Here is a 17,401-nt window from a genome sequence, read left to right on the forward strand (position 1 = left end):
TACGTGTGACTGTGGCAGCCCACTTCCCTGCATATGGTGATGAGAAGGGGCAGCCTGTCTGACTGTGATGATGGCCAGCTGGGGGATAGGTGCAGCCTGAGGACAGCTCTGCAGTGCTGGTGGGAAGAGTCTTCCAGTGGGTGACACTAAACCGAACTCTACAAGTCCAAAAGGGGGTAAGAGCATTCTAAGCAGAGGGAACAGTGTATGTGGAAGCTCTGGGGTAGGAAATTTGTGTTCAGGTGACAAAGCGAAGTCCGGTGTGTCTGGAGAGAAGTGAGTGCACGAAGGGAGAGAGGCTGGAATGCGGCTGGAGAGTGGCTGGTGAGGGTGGGAACCCCCAACACAATGTTCGCCCTGTTCGGGAGTCTGTATTTTGTTCCACATGTAGTGGGAAGATATTGAGAAAATGTAATTGGGGACGTGGCCTGATTGAGTTCATCCTCGAGACATGTCTATTGGCTATGATGTGAAGAGTGCAGGGGTGGGCCCAGGGGAGCTGGGAGGTCAGCCAGGAGGATATTGTAGATGACCTGGGGGCCATGAACGTGGAGAAAATGCTTAGATTTGAAAGATATTTTGGAAAGTAAGATACAGAGGAATTATTGATGGATTGGTTATGGGAATTAAAAGAAAGTGTGTGTCAGGATTTTGTGTTGGCTGAATTTGTCAGTGTTTATGTAAACTTGGCATGGTTGGCCAATATGAAACGATGTATGATGATGAGTCAAGCTTCCAGGTCTTATTTGCATCTGCTATTTTTAAATCAACTGGAAAGCTATTTAATTTGTTTAAACTAAACTAAAACAACAAATAAAAGCCATTCACCAATTTCTCCCACACCCACTTCTTGTAACTACATGCGTGTTCTCTATATATTTGAGCTTGTTTGTGTGTGTGTGTTTTAAGATTTCACATGTGAAATCATTTTTATGTCTGACTTATTGATTTATTTCACTTAGCATAATGCCCTTGACGTCCTTCCATGATCACAGATGGGAAGATGTCATTCTTTTTTGTAGTTAAATAATATTCCATTCTATGTATACATACTACAGTTTCTTTATCCATACATCCATCCTTCAGTGAACACTTAGGTGGCTTCCTATCTTGGCTGTTATACATAGTGCTGCAATAAACATGGGGGATGCATATATCCTTTTGTTTTCTTTGGATAGACACCCAGAAGTGGAATTGCTGAATATAATTGCAGAATATGGCAGTTCTATTTTTAGTTTATTGAGGAGCCTCTGGTACTATTCTGAATGGCTGTAACCATCTCACATTCCCTCTAAAAGTGTACAAGAGTTCCTGTTTCTCCATACCCTCGCCAACAATATTTTTTTAAATGTGTTTACTTAGTCTCTGAGCAATGGACATTCAGATTGCTTTTTAAAATATTTTTGTTTATTTTATATTTTTATTTTTTGGCTGTGCTGGGTCTTCACTGCTGCATGGGCTCGTCTCTAGCTGAGGCGAGTGGAGGTTTCTCTCTAGTTGTGGTGCACTGGCTTCTCAATGCAGTGGCTTCTCTTGATGTGGAGCATGGGCTCTGGGGCATGAGGGCTTCATTTGTGGCACATGGGCTCAGTAGTTGCAGCTCCTGGTCTCTAGAGCACAGGCTTAATTGTTGCGGTGTGCAGGCTTAGTTGTACCTTGGCTTGTGGGATCTTCCTGGATCAGGGATTGAACCTGTGTCTTCTGGATTGGCAGGTAGAATCTTTACCACTGAGCCATCAGGGAAGCCTCCAGCCAACACATTTTATGTGTGTTCTTTTTGGTGGTGGCTGTTCTGACAGGTGTGAGTGATACCTCATGTGGTTTTGATTTTCATTTCTCAATGATGGGTAAAGTTGAGCATCTTTTCAAGTAACTATTGGCCATCTGTTTGTTTGCTTTGGAAAGACATCTTTCAGACCTCCTGCTCAGTTTTAATGGAGCATTTTTGTCTTTAATAGGTCCACTGTCTTGGTGGGGAAACTGGAGCAGAAATCTGGGAGCATCTCATCATTATCCACTGCCCCTTCCTGGCTCTTTCCGCTACCATCAGCAACCCGGAGCATCTGACTGAGTAGGCCTGAGCTTCAGTCTAGATAGAATACTTATCTGTTTTGAATGTTTGAATGTCATCTTTTCTATATGTGTTCTGGAAAGTTCCATAACCACCTGATGAATCTCTTACCTTATCTCTGAATATTCAGGGAATACACTCACTCCTCCTGGCAGGTGCTGAGCAAGGCCACACTCTGTAAAGGAAAAAAACCAAGGGTTCCCCCAGCTGGATCTGCAGTTGAGTAGGAAATTTCCCCCGTATCTCAAGAAAGGCTCACCAGAAGTGATTGATTTATTTTTCTTTTTCTTTGTCCTTCTGCAAAGAAATAGAATTAAAATAGTATCATGGCTCCCTGGTGGCTCAGACAGTAAAGAATCTGTCTGCAATGCAGGAGACCCAGTTTCCATCCCTGGGTCAGGAAGATTCCCTGGAGAAAGGATAGGCTACCCACTCCAGTATTCTTGCCTGGAGAATCCCATGGAGAGGAACCTGGTGGGCTAGAGTGCCGGAGTCCAGCTCCAGTGGGTCCAGGGGTTCCTTCAGGAAGGATGGCGTCGGTGATGCGAAATGAGAAGACACAGCGAATCTTAGCGTCTCCAAGTGTCTCCCGACTTTATTGTTTTCAAGACAGCTTTTATATTTTTAGTGATACATAGAAACAAATGTAAAGTATAGAGTCATACCAAATCAGCTTAATGGGTCGGCAGTTTTGACCATTATTGAAACCGTTTGCATCTCTTAGTTACAAAAAGTTTCATTATGTTTACATCATCTTCTGGCCCGGGTGCCTGCCAACACCCTGTGACTCTCCATTGACAGGGGTCGACCAGCCAGAACACTCCTGCATCCGGCACAGCAGGAAAGAATTCATCAACAGAAAGCCTCAAGGCAAAACCTCTCTTCAGTAATCCATCCCACGCCCGAGCCCGAGGGAAAAGAATGTGGTCCCATAAGGTCATGGTACAGCAAGTTGAAACAATGTAGCGCAAAGGTCAGTTCTTAGCAAAAATCACCAGCTAAATTAACAATTGTCTTATTATTTGTATTAAAGCTAAACTTTTATCTCTAACTATTATGCTTTCATTATATAGGCTAAATATGTTAAGAGCAAAAACATAGTGAGTAAATATAGATTAAGTAACAGTTTCATAAAGCAATATTTCTTATATTTCCTAATAAGCCTTCTTTCCTACGAAGGGTTCTGTGCCCATTGGGGCTTTCTGTGCAGAGGCTCTCAATGCTGTTTTATTGTTAAGGAGCAGTCATGCACATTAGTTCCAAAGGCACAGGCACTCTTGTTAAACAGACTAAAATGCTAGCAAGGGAAGTTTAGATTAAAATACTCTATATCCTAGATAATCTAACAGGGCGCCACCGTTCGGGGGCCGTATCGATCAGGGTTCCAGATTGATCTATTTAGGAAGAGATCAGGAAAGGCCTTTTCCCTAAGTCACAGAAAATAAGAAGAGGTTTATTATAGCAAGCATCAGAAAGAGAGATATCATCTTTAAGGTGAGCGCTGAGACAGCCTTCCTTGCGAGAATCCCTGAGGCCTGAGTTACTCTGCTCATCAGGTCTTCTCCTCATGACTCTGTCATGGGTGGGATCTCGTGAGCTGGCTTCCGGCACTACAGTCTGTGGGGTCGCAAAGAGTCAGACACTTTGATTGAGCAACTAACACACACACATAATGACACAGTCTGCCATGGACCTTGAGACTTCTTATGTTGTCCCAGTTTACAGATGTTTGGAAAGATAGGGGAGCCTTATTAGTTGAAAGCCCCGTATCATTTTTCCATTGTGCTAGATCTTTGCCCACTAACAACAATTATAGCAAAGACTCTGATTTGCCAAGTGCCTTTCTAAGTACTTTGCATATGTTGATGTGTCTTAGATGGCCAACAACGCTTATGATTTATTATTTTAATTGCTGCTGTTAGGTAGATTTTCTGACTGCTATTATTATTTCCTTTTAAATATTAAAAACGAGGCACAGAGAGATTTTGTGATTCAACCAAGAGTCTCAGCCCAGGTTAAGGAGGCTGGAATTCAACCTTAGGTCATCTGGCTCCAGGGCCTATTCATTTATGTACAAGTTTTAAGGCACATAACATTTTCTGTATTTTGAAGTACTTGACATTTCAGGAAGTGGTTCCATGTTCTGCATAAGTAATACATAATTAAAATTTTTAAGGTGGCTACAATCTGTAAAACGGTACTGGAAACAAGCAGACAGTATGATTGAATGAAGTATTGCTTCTAAAAGAAATGCCAACTCCCGTGCCAGTTCCCACAATAACTACTTGCTGATGAAGCAGTCATATAAAGTGAGACTTGGTAGGTTTGACACATTCATAGGAATTTTGTGTCTTCCTTTCAAGTTATCCCATCCTTGTGTGTCCATTCATTGGGAAATTCTTGCTCTTCACTTCCAGCGCTGTATGAAGAGAGATACGATGACTTAGAGAAGTACATATGTTCAGTGAGCAATCATGACATTTCCTGTGACCATTTTCACCTGTGTGCTGCGTTGACAACAGACCATGTGAGTGATACTTCTGCCATGTTTGTTCTGAGCAAAGGCTATTATTTATGTCATAATGCAGAGCTGCCTGGGTGGTACTCATCAGAATTACAGAATCAGTACTTTTAACAGATATTTAATCTGAGTTTTAAAAGCAACAAGAATAACTTCCTAGTTTTTATCTATTCCTTAATGGTGTATGCCTCTGCAAAGCTTAAAAATGACTGAACACTTTAACCTGAAGTTTTTTTGGGTTGATTTTTCTTTATTCTTGGATGTTATCTTTGCCCATTTTCCTTCTTCTCAGCACCCATGTCCATCCATCCACCTTTTTGGACACTGTCTCTTCTCTTAGTGCAGCTACAACTTTGTGTGGACAGTGTCTCATACACGTGAGAATTTGATCGCTGTGAATTAGGTTAGACAAGGAAAAGATGCTTTTCACTGACATAGCAATCACACTGTGATGTTTTGGTAGTAAATCAATAAGGTGGAAGTCTTAAGGAGACCTCATTTGGGGCTCTGGGGTTTGAGTGGGGGAAGATTTCTTAATTTTCTTCGCATTTGTTTTCCTTTTCCATTCTATTCTCAGGATGGCCCATTAAAGCTTTGGTTGCCTCTCAAAGTGATAATTAGGCAACAGTTTTGCTTCCAAGACTGAACAAGTTAAATATACTCTAAACTCTGTTGTCAGATGAAGCCTTCTGGTCTGACAGTTTTTAAGTCACATGCAGTTTTCTTTAGTTAACAATAGTTGATGTCCTAGGGAGTAGTTCCAAGTTCTGCCTGAATGACGTATCTATCAGAAACATAACTTAGGTAAATAAAGAGGATAATTCTGATCCTGCTGAGCCTCTGATGGCTTTCTTTTGCAAACAGCCAAAGGCACAGCTCCTTGGTCAGGCTCCCGAGGTCTTCCAGAACCCAGCCCCAAGTGCTTCTGCTCATCTGCTTGATGGATTTTACTGGACGCCCTCATGGTTTATTTGTAAACTGGAGTGTTTCACCACAGATGCGCAGTACCAGTTGTCCAGACCCTGTTCATCTTTGATGGCCCTTCTCATGGGAAATCTCTTCAGAATCCTCTGTGACCTGCTTAGCTGGAGGGAGTCTTCTCTCCACGCACCTGGTCTGTATTTCCTGTCTGACAACAGTCGTGGTTGTCTTGCTGCTGAAGTTCCTTAACAGCTTGTCTTCTTACTGGAATAATTCCTTGAAGACAGATTTTCTGCCCTTGTGGTTTGTAGCTAGCTGGATTGAAATGTTTGTTACATGAATATAGACACCCAGAGGGAGCACATACTTTGGGTTCTAAGGATTTTATGTATCTTGTCTCCTTTAACCTTTGCAACAATAGGATGGACGCCTTACTGATACTCCCGTTTCACAAGCGAGGGAGGTAGGGCAGAGAGAACCTGTACTGCTGAGGAAGGGGTGGGGCTGGGGTGCCGTCTCACATAGATGACTCCAGAGCCTGCAGTTTCATCTCTGTGTTCTGAACAGACTGGTGGACAGATGCGTGAGTGAGGGACTGAGTGAGAATCACGTTATGGCCTTTGGGCTGTGACGCAGTAGCTTCTAAAAGCAATGGAATGAGTTCAGTGCAGTAATTTTCCAATAGGATTTTATTACAGGACTTTCTTTTTTGTGTGGCAATAGCTCTATCTACATCTAAAGAAAACTGAAATGTGGGTGAAATTCCTGTGACCTAACTCGTACCCCCAAACTGGAGTAGTGATGATAACCCACACATAGATAACAAGCCTCCTTTCTCTGTGTCCATCTCCTCTTCTCTTCTCTTTCCACCTTGTCACTAGGCATTTCAGTGCAGCATTTACACAGTCCTCTGTTCTGTGTAGATGGTTCAGGGCAGGCTGTCTTTAGGTGGCAGTGAGCACAGGGGTTGGGAGAACTTGGTGAGGTTGGCATCTTGCTCCAAGTGCCTGTCTGCTATCTCAGTGGCTATTAATGGATGGCTGGGAAGCGGCTCCAGCTACTCTAACCCCATGTGACTCCTGCAAAGGTCATGCTGCTGCATGAGTCTCCTTTTGCAATAGGAACCCAGCTTGGACGGCATTAAATGTGTATGTTGACAGTTGTGTGTGTAGCGTGTGTTCATATGGAGTGTTTCCTAAAGCATCAGTGGCACAAGGCATGGCAGCCTCCCTGAGCAAGGAGGTGATCCCTGATCTTGTGTAGTAGACCTCAGGTGGACGTGAGGAGGTTGGGTGGTGAGGCAACATGAACAGAAGAGCTGTCCCCATAGGTGTCTGCGCTGTGGCTCTGCTGTCACACGGGGGCTCCAGAAGGAGGGGCTGAGTAGGTTTAGGGCCTGCCTCCATGTGAGGTTCATTTCTGGCACGGGGTGGAGTCCAACTTGGTCACCAGCTATCTGGCCACTCAGGGACAGCTGTCGGGACGGGGGTGTCAGCCCCAGCAAATGTGGGAGGGGCTGCGCATCTTTCTGCTGCCTGTGGAACTGTGCTTCCCGTCACCTGTGGGGTTGCGGACAGTGCGATTTGCCAAAACACCATCATGGTGTGATGCTGCATGTTCATAAATGAAGGAGGGTGTGAGCCTGTGACCTTTTATCTCTCTTCCTTGTCTCCCTGGGCTGGCTCATTAGTTGTCATACAGTGAACACCAGCGGAATGGAATGGTGTGGCCCAGCTTTTGGCCACGGAGATTGTTAAATTGATTAAAAAATGAAGACCTGTAAGTTGGTCCGGAGAAGGCAATGGCACCCCACTCCAGTGACGGAGGAGCCTGGTAGGCTGCAGTCCATGGGGTCGCTAAGAGTCAGACACGACTGAGCGACTTGACTTTCACTTTTCCCTTTCATGCACTGGAGAAGGAAATGGCAACCCACTCCAGTGTTCTTGCCTGGAGAATCCTGGGGACAGAGGAGCCTGGTGGGCTGCCGTCTATGGGGTCGCACAGAGTCGGGCACGACTAAAGCGACTTAGCAGCAGCAGAATGGTGTAATGCCTATATAGCAAGGAATTAATATGCAATGAATTAGCGAGTAAATTGTTACATAGTTATACTGATTTTTCACCAACTTACACATTTATATTTTTTATTCTTTTTCAAAGACAGTGTAATTTTTATTTAGCATCTTGTCATTTAAGTTAGCATTTTTACTTATATAGCTTAAAATACATAATTTTGTATGGCTTACCTATACTGTATTTCATTCGCATTATGCACAGCATTGTTACTTTTATACTTTTAGTGTTTACCATGAAACTGAAGTGAAATAGATAGTAATAAATAGCATAAGTGAAACCTGAATGCTAGGAAACTGTAGTCGCTCAGTGGAGTCTGACTGTTTGCGACCCCATGGACTGTAGTCCACCAAACTCCTCTCTCCATGGAATTCTCTAGGCAAGAATACTGGAGTGGATTGCCATTCCCTTTTTCAGGGGATCTTTCCAACCCAGGGATGGAACCTGGGTCTCCCGCATTGCCGGCATTGTCTTTACCATCTGAGCCACAAGGAAATCCAAACAATACAAGATGAAATATGAAATGAATTTTCTATTTTTCTATCAGTTTCTTCCAGTCCTCATTCTCAGAGGTTGACCCTAAATTTGTTTCTTAATTTTCATCTAGTAATAATCTCTGTAGATGCAAGGGTATTCTCTATATGTATATGTATTTGTTTATTTCTATATATCTATCACTTGCTTTTGCTATGCAATATCTTAAAGACATTTCCATACCAGTCCATATATATTTCTTAAATTTTCTCAAAACACTCTTTATAAATTTATATCAAAATTAATTATGTCCATTCCTTTTATGAGATTCCCAAGCTTTTCTGCGACAGTTATATTTCCAATAAATGTATGTTTTGTTGTTTTTATTATTATGTGTATATATGAGTTCCTAGATGTAGAATTGTTGATATTACATTTGATTCAATGTTCAGGTAGTATATACATTTAAAATGTTGATACTGTTATTTATTGCCAAAATATCATTCCCTTTTTTTAAAATCTATTTTTTTAATTGAAGGAAAATTGCTTTGCAATATTGTGTTGGTTTCCGCCATACGACAGCCCAAATCAGTCATAATCATACATAATGTCACCTTGCCTCATACCTCAGTTGATAAAGAATCTGCCTGCAATGCAGGAGACTCCTGGGTCGAGAAGATCCCCTGGAAAAGGAAATGGCAACCCACTCCAGGATTCTTGCCTGGAGAGTCTCATGAATAGAGGAGCCTGACAGGCTCCAGACCATGGGGTCGCAAGAGTCGGACACGACTTAGTGACTAAACCAGCACCATCTCCATCGTGAACCTCCCTCTTCTCCCCGGACTCCACCCCTGTAGGTCACCACAGAGCGCCAACCTGGGCTCCCTGTGTTATATAACAACTTCTCACCATTATCTGTTTTATACAAGGTAGTGTATATATGTCAATGCTACTTTTTCTGTTTGTCCCACTCTTTCCTTCCCCTACTGCATCCACGAGTTCCATCTTTATATCTGCGTCTTCATTTCTTTCCTGCAAATAAGTTCATCAAAACCATTTCTCTAGATTCCATACAGATACGATAAATTTTATATTTGTTTTTTTATCTTTCTGACTTCAGTTCTGTTCATTTCAGTCGCTCAGTTGTGTCCGACTCTTTGTGACCCCATGAATTGCAGCACGCCAGGCCTCCCTGTCCATCACCAACTCCAGGAGTCTACCCAAACCCATGTCCATCGAGTCAGAGATGGCATCGAGCCATTTCATCCTCTGTCATCCCCTTCTCCTACTGCCCCCAGTACTTCCAGCATTAGGCTCTTTTCCAATGAGTTAATTCTTCGCATGAGGTGGCCAAAGTATTGGAGTTTCAGCTTCAACATCAGTCCTTCCAATGAACACCCAGGACTGATCTCCCCTAGGATGAACTGGTTGGATCTTCTTGCAGTCCAAGGGACTCTCAAGAGTCTTCTCCAACACCACAGTTCAAAAGCATCAATTCTTCAGCACTCAGCTTTCTTCATCGTCCAACTCTCACATCCATACATGACTACTGGAAAAACCATAGCTTTGACTAGACAGACCTTTGTTGGCAAAATAATGTCTCTGCTTTTAAATATGCTATCTGGGTTGGTCATAACTTTCCTTCCAAGGAGTAAGCGTCTTTTAATTTCATGGCTGCAATCACCATCAGCAGTGATTTTGGAGCCCCAAAAAATAAAGTCACCCACTGTTTCCCCATCTATCCGCCATGAAGTGATAGGACCAGATGCCATGATCTTAGCTTTCTGAATGTTGAGCTTTAAGACAACTTTTTCACTCTCCTCTTTCACTTTCATCAAGAGGCTCTTTAGTTCTTCTTCACTTTCTGCCATAAGGGGGTTGTCATCTGCATATCTGAGGTTATTCATATTTCTCCCAGCAATCTTGATTCCAGCTTGTGTTTCTTCCAGCTCAGCGTTTCTCATGCTGTACTCTGCATATAAGTTAAATAGGCAGGGTGACAATGTACAGCCTTGACGTACTCCTTTTTTCTATTTCAAACCAGTCTGTTGTTCCATGTCCAGTTCTAACTGTTGCTTCCTGACCTGCATACAGGTTTCTCAAGAGGCAGGTCAGATGGTCTGGTATTCCCATCTCTTTAAGAATTTTCCACAGTTTATTGTGATCCACACAGTCAAAGGCTTTGGCATAGTCAATAAAGCAGAAAATGATGTTTTTTTCTGGAACTCTCTTGCTTTTTTGATGATCCAGAGGATGTTGGATAATTTGATCTCTGGTTCCTCTGCCTTTTCTAAAACCAGCTTGAACATCTGGAAGTTCACGGTTCAGTTACTGCTGAAGACTGGCTTGGAGAATTTTGAACATTACTTTATTAGCGTGTGAGATGAGTGCAATTGTGCAGTAGTTTGAGCATTCTTTGGCATTGCCTTTCTTTGGGATTGGAATGAAAACTGACCTTTTCCAGTCCTGTGGCCACTGCTGAGTTTTCCAAATTTGCTGGCATATCGAGTGCAGCACTTTCACAGCATCATCTTTTAGGATTTGAAATCGCTCAACTGGAATTCTATCACCTCCACTAGCTTTGTTCATAATGATGCTTCCTAGGCCCACTTGACATCACATTCCAGGATGTCTGGCTCTAGGTGAGTGTCAGTGATCACACCATCGTGATTATCTGGGTCTTGAAGATCTTTTTTGTACAGTTGGTCTGTGTATTCTTGCCACTTCTTCTTAATATCTTCTGCTTCTCTTAGTTCCTTACCATTTCTGTCCTTTATCGAGCCCATCTTTGCATGAAATGTTCCCTTGGTATCTCTAATTTTCTTGAAGAGATCTCTAGTTTTTCCCATTCTGTTGTTTTCCTCCAATTCTTTGCATTGATCACTGAGGAAGGCTTTCTTATCTCTCCTTGCTATTCTTTGGAACTCTACATTCAGATGGGAATATCTTTCCTTTTCTCCTTTGCTTTTCACTTCTTTTCTTTCAAAGCTATTTATAAGGCCTCCTCAGACATTCATTTTGCTTTTTTACATTTCTTTTCCATGGGGATGGTCTTGATCCCTGTCTCCTACACAATGTCACGAACCTCCATTCATAGTTCATGAGGCACTCTGTCTATCAGATCTAGTCTCTTAAATCTATTTGTCACTTCCACTGTATAATCATAAGGGATTTGATTTAGGTCATACCTGAATGGTCTAGTGGTTTTCCCTAGTTTCTTCAATTTAAGTCTGAATTTGTCAATAAGGTGTTCATGATCTGAGCCACAGTCCGCTCCTGGTCTTGTTTTTGCTGACTGTATAGAGCTTCTCCATCCTTGGCTGCAAAGAATATAATCAATCTGATTTCAGTGTTGACCATCTGTTGATGTCCATGTGTAGAGTCTTCTCTTGTGTTGTTGGAAGAGGGTGTTTGCTCTGACCAGTGCGTTCTCTTGGCAAAACTCTATTAGCCTTTGTCCTGCTTCATTCTGTACTCCAATGTCAAATTTGCCTGTTACTCCAGGTTTTTCCTGAAGTCCTACTTTTGCATTCCAGTCCCCTATAATGAAAAGGACATCTTTTTTGGGTGTTAGTTCTAAAAGGTCCTGTAGGTCTTCATAGAACCGTTTAACTTCAGCATCTTCAGCATTACTGGTTGGGGCATAGACTTGGATTACTGTGATATTGAATGGTTTGCCTTGGAAAGGAACAGAGATCATTCTGTCATTTTTGAGATTGCATTCAAGTACTGCATTTCTGACTTACTTCACTCCAAACTGTCGTTCTTGAGGTTTTACTAACAGCTAGTTATTCAACTGTGTCCTACTCTTCTCTGTTCTTGGGATTTTTCAGGCAAGAATACTGGGATGGGTTGCATTTTTTCCTCCAGGGGATCTTCCTGACTTAGGAATCAAATCTGTGTCTCCTGTGTCTCCTTTACTCACTGAGCCATTGAGGAAGCCCCACTAACAGCTACTGTCCTGTCCATAGTCCATGTGAATTTTTTTGACCACATTCTCAAGAACCAGTATCTGATAAATATATTTATCACATGTGATTAAAGTTATTTTTTACTTTAACTGCAAACTTTTTGATATAATTGAGTTTGAGCATCTTCCCACATGTTTAATTTGATTTGTATTTGTTTTTGGATTTTATATATATGTCTTTAATCTTATTCATTCAATTTTTGATTTTTATGAGAGAATTTTAAGCCAAATAAATTGTCTATTTTACATCGTATATATAGTTAATATTTTCTGGTTAAATGTTTTAAACTTTTTATCCTATGTAGAGTTATCTTTGCATGTAAAATTTTTTGTAGTTTATATTAAATTTTAAAAAAATCTATCTTGCTTAGGAAGAATTTTCTCATTTCAGTTGTGCCAAAAGTTCTTCAATTATTTTTTTCCTTTGCATTTAATTTTTCAAGCATTTTTCATATCTTACATCTTATAACATTTGATTCATCTTGAATTTATTTAGGAGTTTGAATAGGGTTTGATTTATTTGTTCTGTAAATTTTAGAATGTTTTAAAAATATTCACCTATTTATCATTTTGCCATTGATTTGAAATTCTGACTATTGTATTTTGAACTCCCAATGTATCTGGGTCCAATTCAAAACTTTAATCTTTTTAACTGATCTCTTTATTCATGTGCACCTTGGCACATAATTGCTATGATATCTAAGATATTTTGACATGTGAAGAATCTAGAAGTCCCTTATTACTGCTACTGCTGCTACTGCTAAGTCGCTTCAGTCGTGTCCGACTCTGTGCGACCCCATAGACGGCAGCCCACCAGGCTCCGCCGTCCCTGGGATTCTCCAGGCAAGAATACTGGAGTGGGTTGCCATTTCCTTCTCCAGTGCATGAAAGGGAAAAGTGAAAGTCAAGTCGCTCAGTCGTGTCCGACTCTTAGCGACCCCATGGACTGTAGCCTACCAGGCTCCTCCGTCCATGGGATTTTCCAGGCAAGAGTACTGGAGTGGGGTGCCATTGCCTTCTCCGAGAAGTCCCTTATTAGCATTTTGTTATTGTTGTTTTTGTTATTTTAAATTAGTTTATTTATCTTTTTTTTTTTAACTTTACAATATTGTATTTGTTGTGCCATACACTGACATGAATCCACCATGGGTGTACATGTGTTCCCTTTCCAGAACCCGCCTCCCACCTCCCTCCCCATCCCATCCCTCCGGGTCATCCCAGTGCACCAGCCCTGAGCACCCTGTATCATGTGTCTTTTACAGAATTTTGCCTAAGCCTGTAAGTATTAGGCAAAAAACTATTACAATATTGTAAAGTAATTAGCCCCCAACTAAAATAAATAAATTTATTAAAAAAAAAAAGTAAAAATTAAATAATAGATTAAGTATAAATAAGATAAAAATGTTTAAAATAAAATTAGCTTAAAATTGTTAAAATAAATTTAAAATATATTCAAAACTATTATTTTCATTAAGATTCACATTAAGAAGAGTTTATACGTTTAGAGTATATATATTAAAAAAAAAACCTGTTATCTAGATAAGAATTGGTGTCTTCGGTTAACAAGTCACCTATTGTAACATTGGGTGGAACTTGTAGTTCCTGCCCGTGTTTCTAATCCCTTGCAGATAGCTGTTGTTCTTTAGCTATGACGTCTAAAATGCTACGTGACACTTGCTTTAGGAAAAAAAATCATCTCTTTCAAAGCAATTCAGGACGTAAATCACTGCTAAGCATCTTGTGCTGCTGAGATCTTCTTGCCATGTACTGTGATAAGTTGATTCAGTCCTGTATGACTCTTTGCAACTGTATGGACCGTGGCCTGCCAGGATTCTCTGTCCATGGACTTTGCCAGAAAAATATAGTCACACACACACACACACACACACACACACACACACAAGAAAGAAAAACCTAAAAAAAAAAATGTGTTAGGATACAGTTTTAGAGATTTTTTTTCTGAAATGCTAACATGTTTCTTTTATTATGACTTATTACAACCCCAGGTGGCACTAGTGGTAAGGAATCCACCTGCCAATGCAAGAGATGCCAGAGACTTGGGTTTGCTCCCTGGATTGGGAAGATTCCCTGGAGCAGACAGTGGCAACCCACTCCAGTATTCTTGCCTGAAAACTTCCATGGACAGAGGAGCTTGGCAGGCTGCTCAAGTTGATTACATAATACTTGGATATTGACATACACACTGCTGCTGCTGCTGCTGCTGCTGTTGCTAAGTCGCTTCAGTTGTGTCCGACTCTGTGCGACCTCATAGACGGCAGCCCACTGGGCTCCGCCGTCCCTGGGGTTCTCCAGGCAAGAACACTGGAGTGGGTTGCCATTTCCTTCTCCAATGCATGAAAGTGAAAAGTGAAAGTGAAGTCGCTCAGTTGTGTCTGACTCTTAGCGACCCCGCGGACTGCAGCCTACCAGGATCCTCCTTCCATGGGATTTTCCAGGCAAGAATACTGGAGTGGGTTGCCATTGCCTTTTCCGGACATATAAACAGTATATTTAAAATAGATAATCAACAAGGGCCTACTCTATAACACAGAGAACTCTACTCAATATTTTGTAATAACCTAAATTGAAAAAAGAATTTTATAAAATAGATATATATATACATGTATAACTCAGTCCCTTTGATTTAGACCTGACACTAACATATTGTTGGTCAACTGTACTATAATATATAATAAAAATTAAAAAAAAATAGAGGATTTTATTCAATGGTTTTGCCATTAGATTGACATATTTAACTCTTAAACAAGTTACTCAAGTTTATCTGAAGCCATGATATTTGCATATGCTTTATGTTATCAAGCTATATTTTATGTTTCCATCATAAACCAATTAATGAAGTCACCTTAGTTTTTTTTTTTTTTTCTTTTACGAAACTGACTTCATTTTTTTTTTTTTTTTTTTTTTTGACATGGAACAGAACCCACTCCAGTATTCTTGCCTGAGGAATCCCATGGACAGAGGAGCCTGGTGGGCTACAGTCCATGGGGTTGCAAAGAGTTGGACATGACTGAGCAACTAACACATATACTGTTTTATTTATTTATTGCTTGCACTGAGTCTTCCTTGCTGCATGTGGGATTTCTATATTTTCAGAGAGTGGGAGCTACTCTCTAGTTGTGGTTCATGGGCTTCTCATTTCTGTGGCTTCTCTTGTTGAGGAGCACAGGCTCTAGGTGCATGGGCTTCAATTCTTGCAGCCTGAGGGCTCAGTAGTTGTGACTTACTGTCCTTAGGGTGCCTGGGCTTCAGTAATTGCAGCACTGGAGCTAATTAGTTGTGGCTACAGGACCCTGGTGTATTCAGACCTCAGTAGTTGTGGCATGCAGGCTGTCTAGTCATGCCTCTCAGGCTCTAGAGCATGTGCTCAGTGGTTGTGGTGCATGAGTTTAATTGCTCTGCAGCATGTGGAATCTTCCCAGACCAGGGATTGAACCTATGTCCCCTCCACTGGCAGGCTGATTCCCATCCACTGCACCACTAGGGAAGTCCATTAGTTCTTACATTTATTTTGAAAATTGTGCTCCTATATACATAGGGAAGGTTGAGTGTCAAAGAATTGATGCTTTAGAATTGTGTTGCTGGAGGAGACTCTTGAGTGATCCTTGGACAGAAAAGAGATCAAAGCAGCCAAATCTAAAGGAAACCAATCCTGTACATTTTTTGGAAGGACTGATGCTAAAGCTGAAGCTCCAATATTTTGGCCACCTGATACAAAGAGCAAACTCAATAGAAAAGACCCTGATTCTGGGAAAGGTTGAAGGCAGGAGAAGGGGATGACAGAGGATGATAGTTAGATAGGATCACAAAATCAATAAGCATGACTTTGAGCAGACTCCAGGAGATTAAAAAAGGACAGGGAAGCCTGGCGTGTTACAGTCCATGATGTCAACAAAGAGTTGGACATAACTTAGCGACCGAACAACAACATACATAACAAAATTTACAATTTTAATCATTTTAAAGTGACACAGACTTGTTATAGAAACATTACCACTATCCAACTCTTAAACTTTTCCAACTTCCCAAACTGAAATTTCAGTCATTAAACAAAACTCTACATTTAAGCTCATGAAGCCCCAGGCAACCACCATTCTACTATCTGTTTATGAGTTTGATTGTCTAAGTTCTTCATGTAAGTCAAATTATATGATAATTGCTTTTATGTGATTGCCTTCTTATAACTTTTTATAATATCTTTTCCCCTTTAAATACTCTTGGGACCCTTGTTGAAAATTATCTAAAGACATATCAGTTCAGTTCAGTCGCTCAGTCGTGTCCGACTCTTTGTGACCCCATGAATTGCAGCACAGGTTTATTTCTGGACTTTCTATTTTATTCCATTAGTCCACCATCCATCTTCATTCGAATACTGGTGCTATGATTACCATTGCTTTGTATAATATCTTTTAGAGTCAGGAAATATGAGACCCCCAGCTTTCTTCTTTTCAAAATTGTTTCAGCAATTTGGAGTCCTTGAGATTCCATATGAATTTTAGCATGGATTTTTCCGTTTCTGCAAAATCAATATTGCTATTTTGATCTGTATATTACTTGAGGTAGTATTAACAACTTAATACTTTTAAATGTCCCAGATCATAAATGTCTTTTCATATTTGTGTGTGTTCCATAATATCTCTCAGTAACCTTTTGTAGTTTTCAGTTTACAGGACTTGTCTCTTTGATTAAGTTTACTTAAATATTTTATTTTTTGATACTTTTATACGTGGAATTATTTTCTTAATTTTTCCTTGAGTTGCTCATTATCACATAGAAATGAAACATCATTTCATAAAAAAAAAAACTCTCAAGTAATTAGCAAAAGATGTACCTTGACATAAGAAACTCCATATATTACAGATATACAGCTAACATCATCCTCAATATAGAAAGGTTGAAATCTTCCTCATTAAAATCTAGAATAAGACAAGAGGGCACACTCTCACAAGTCCTTTTATAACATAGTACTGCCATAAAAATTCCTGTGAAAAGTTTATATTTTTCTGAGTATAGATCCTGTCATCTCTGATGACAGGAGATAATTTTATTAATTTTTATTTAGTATTATTCTCTGTAACACTTCTAATGACAGCAACGTTCTACCTTTCAATCACAGCTTAAACATAACCTTTTAAGAAGGGTCTCCTCTGATTATATTATCCATGGTAGAATTCTATCTCTTCTTTTCTGTCACGTTATTCTATTTCTTACATTATGAGCCCTGAATAAGACTATAGCTACTTTATTAAATGTCTCCTTTTTTATTGTCTGACGATTATAATATCCATGCAGGAAAATATTTTTTACGTGATTTTTCCGCTGCTTTTATTAAGTACTGTGTCCTAACTCATAGC

The 17,401-nt window shown here is 40.5% G+C and overlaps 2 protein-coding genes and 1 long non-coding RNA gene across 52 annotated transcripts in view; 2 read left to right on the plus strand and 1 right to left on the minus strand.

The window, feature by feature from the left end:
• LOC145505566 (liprin-alpha-1-like) overlaps nt 1-17,401 on the plus strand; it is a 488,322-nt gene that overhangs the window by 347,028 nt on the left and 123,893 nt on the right.
• The window catches only part of LOC145504994 (olfactory receptor 4A47-like), a 114,244-nt gene that overhangs the window by 55,022 nt on the left and 41,821 nt on the right, over nt 1-17,401 (plus strand). For 21 of the 50 annotated variants that reach the window (XR_014052824.1, XR_014052751.1, XR_014052807.1 and 18 more), the window contains 3 exons: nt 1,959-2,071; nt 2,873-3,044; nt 4,489-4,598. Coding sequence is in view for 1 of the 50 variants with exons in the window: in XM_081486705.1 (XP_081342831.1) it covers nt 4,363-4,390; nt 4,489-4,598; nt 5,457-5,706 (388 nt within the window). In the remaining 49 variants the exon portion in view is untranslated. Of the gene's footprint in view, nt 1-1,958; nt 2,072-2,872; nt 3,045-4,247; nt 4,391-4,488; nt 4,817-5,456; nt 6,673-17,401 lie in introns of those variants that run through there. The other 29 variants (XR_014052775.1, XR_014052736.1, XR_014052838.1 and 26 more) reach the window with 9 other exon arrangements.
• LOC145505653 (uncharacterized) overlaps nt 4,836-17,401 on the minus strand; it is a 118,088-nt gene continuing 105,522 nt past the window's right edge. For both annotated transcript variants that reach the window (XR_014053182.1, XR_014053186.1), the window contains exon 6: nt 4,836-7,565. This is a non-coding gene — a long non-coding RNA (uncharacterized LOC145505653). The remainder of the gene's footprint in view (nt 7,566-17,401) is intronic.

The sequence above is a fragment of the Giraffa tippelskirchi genome, chromosome 1 (assembly GCF_054371585.1).
Source record: "Giraffa tippelskirchi isolate mGirTip1 chromosome 1, T2T-mGirTip1v1.2.pri, whole genome shotgun sequence".
In the NCBI taxonomy this organism is placed as follows: Eukaryota; Metazoa; Chordata; class Mammalia; order Artiodactyla; family Giraffidae; genus Giraffa; species Giraffa tippelskirchi.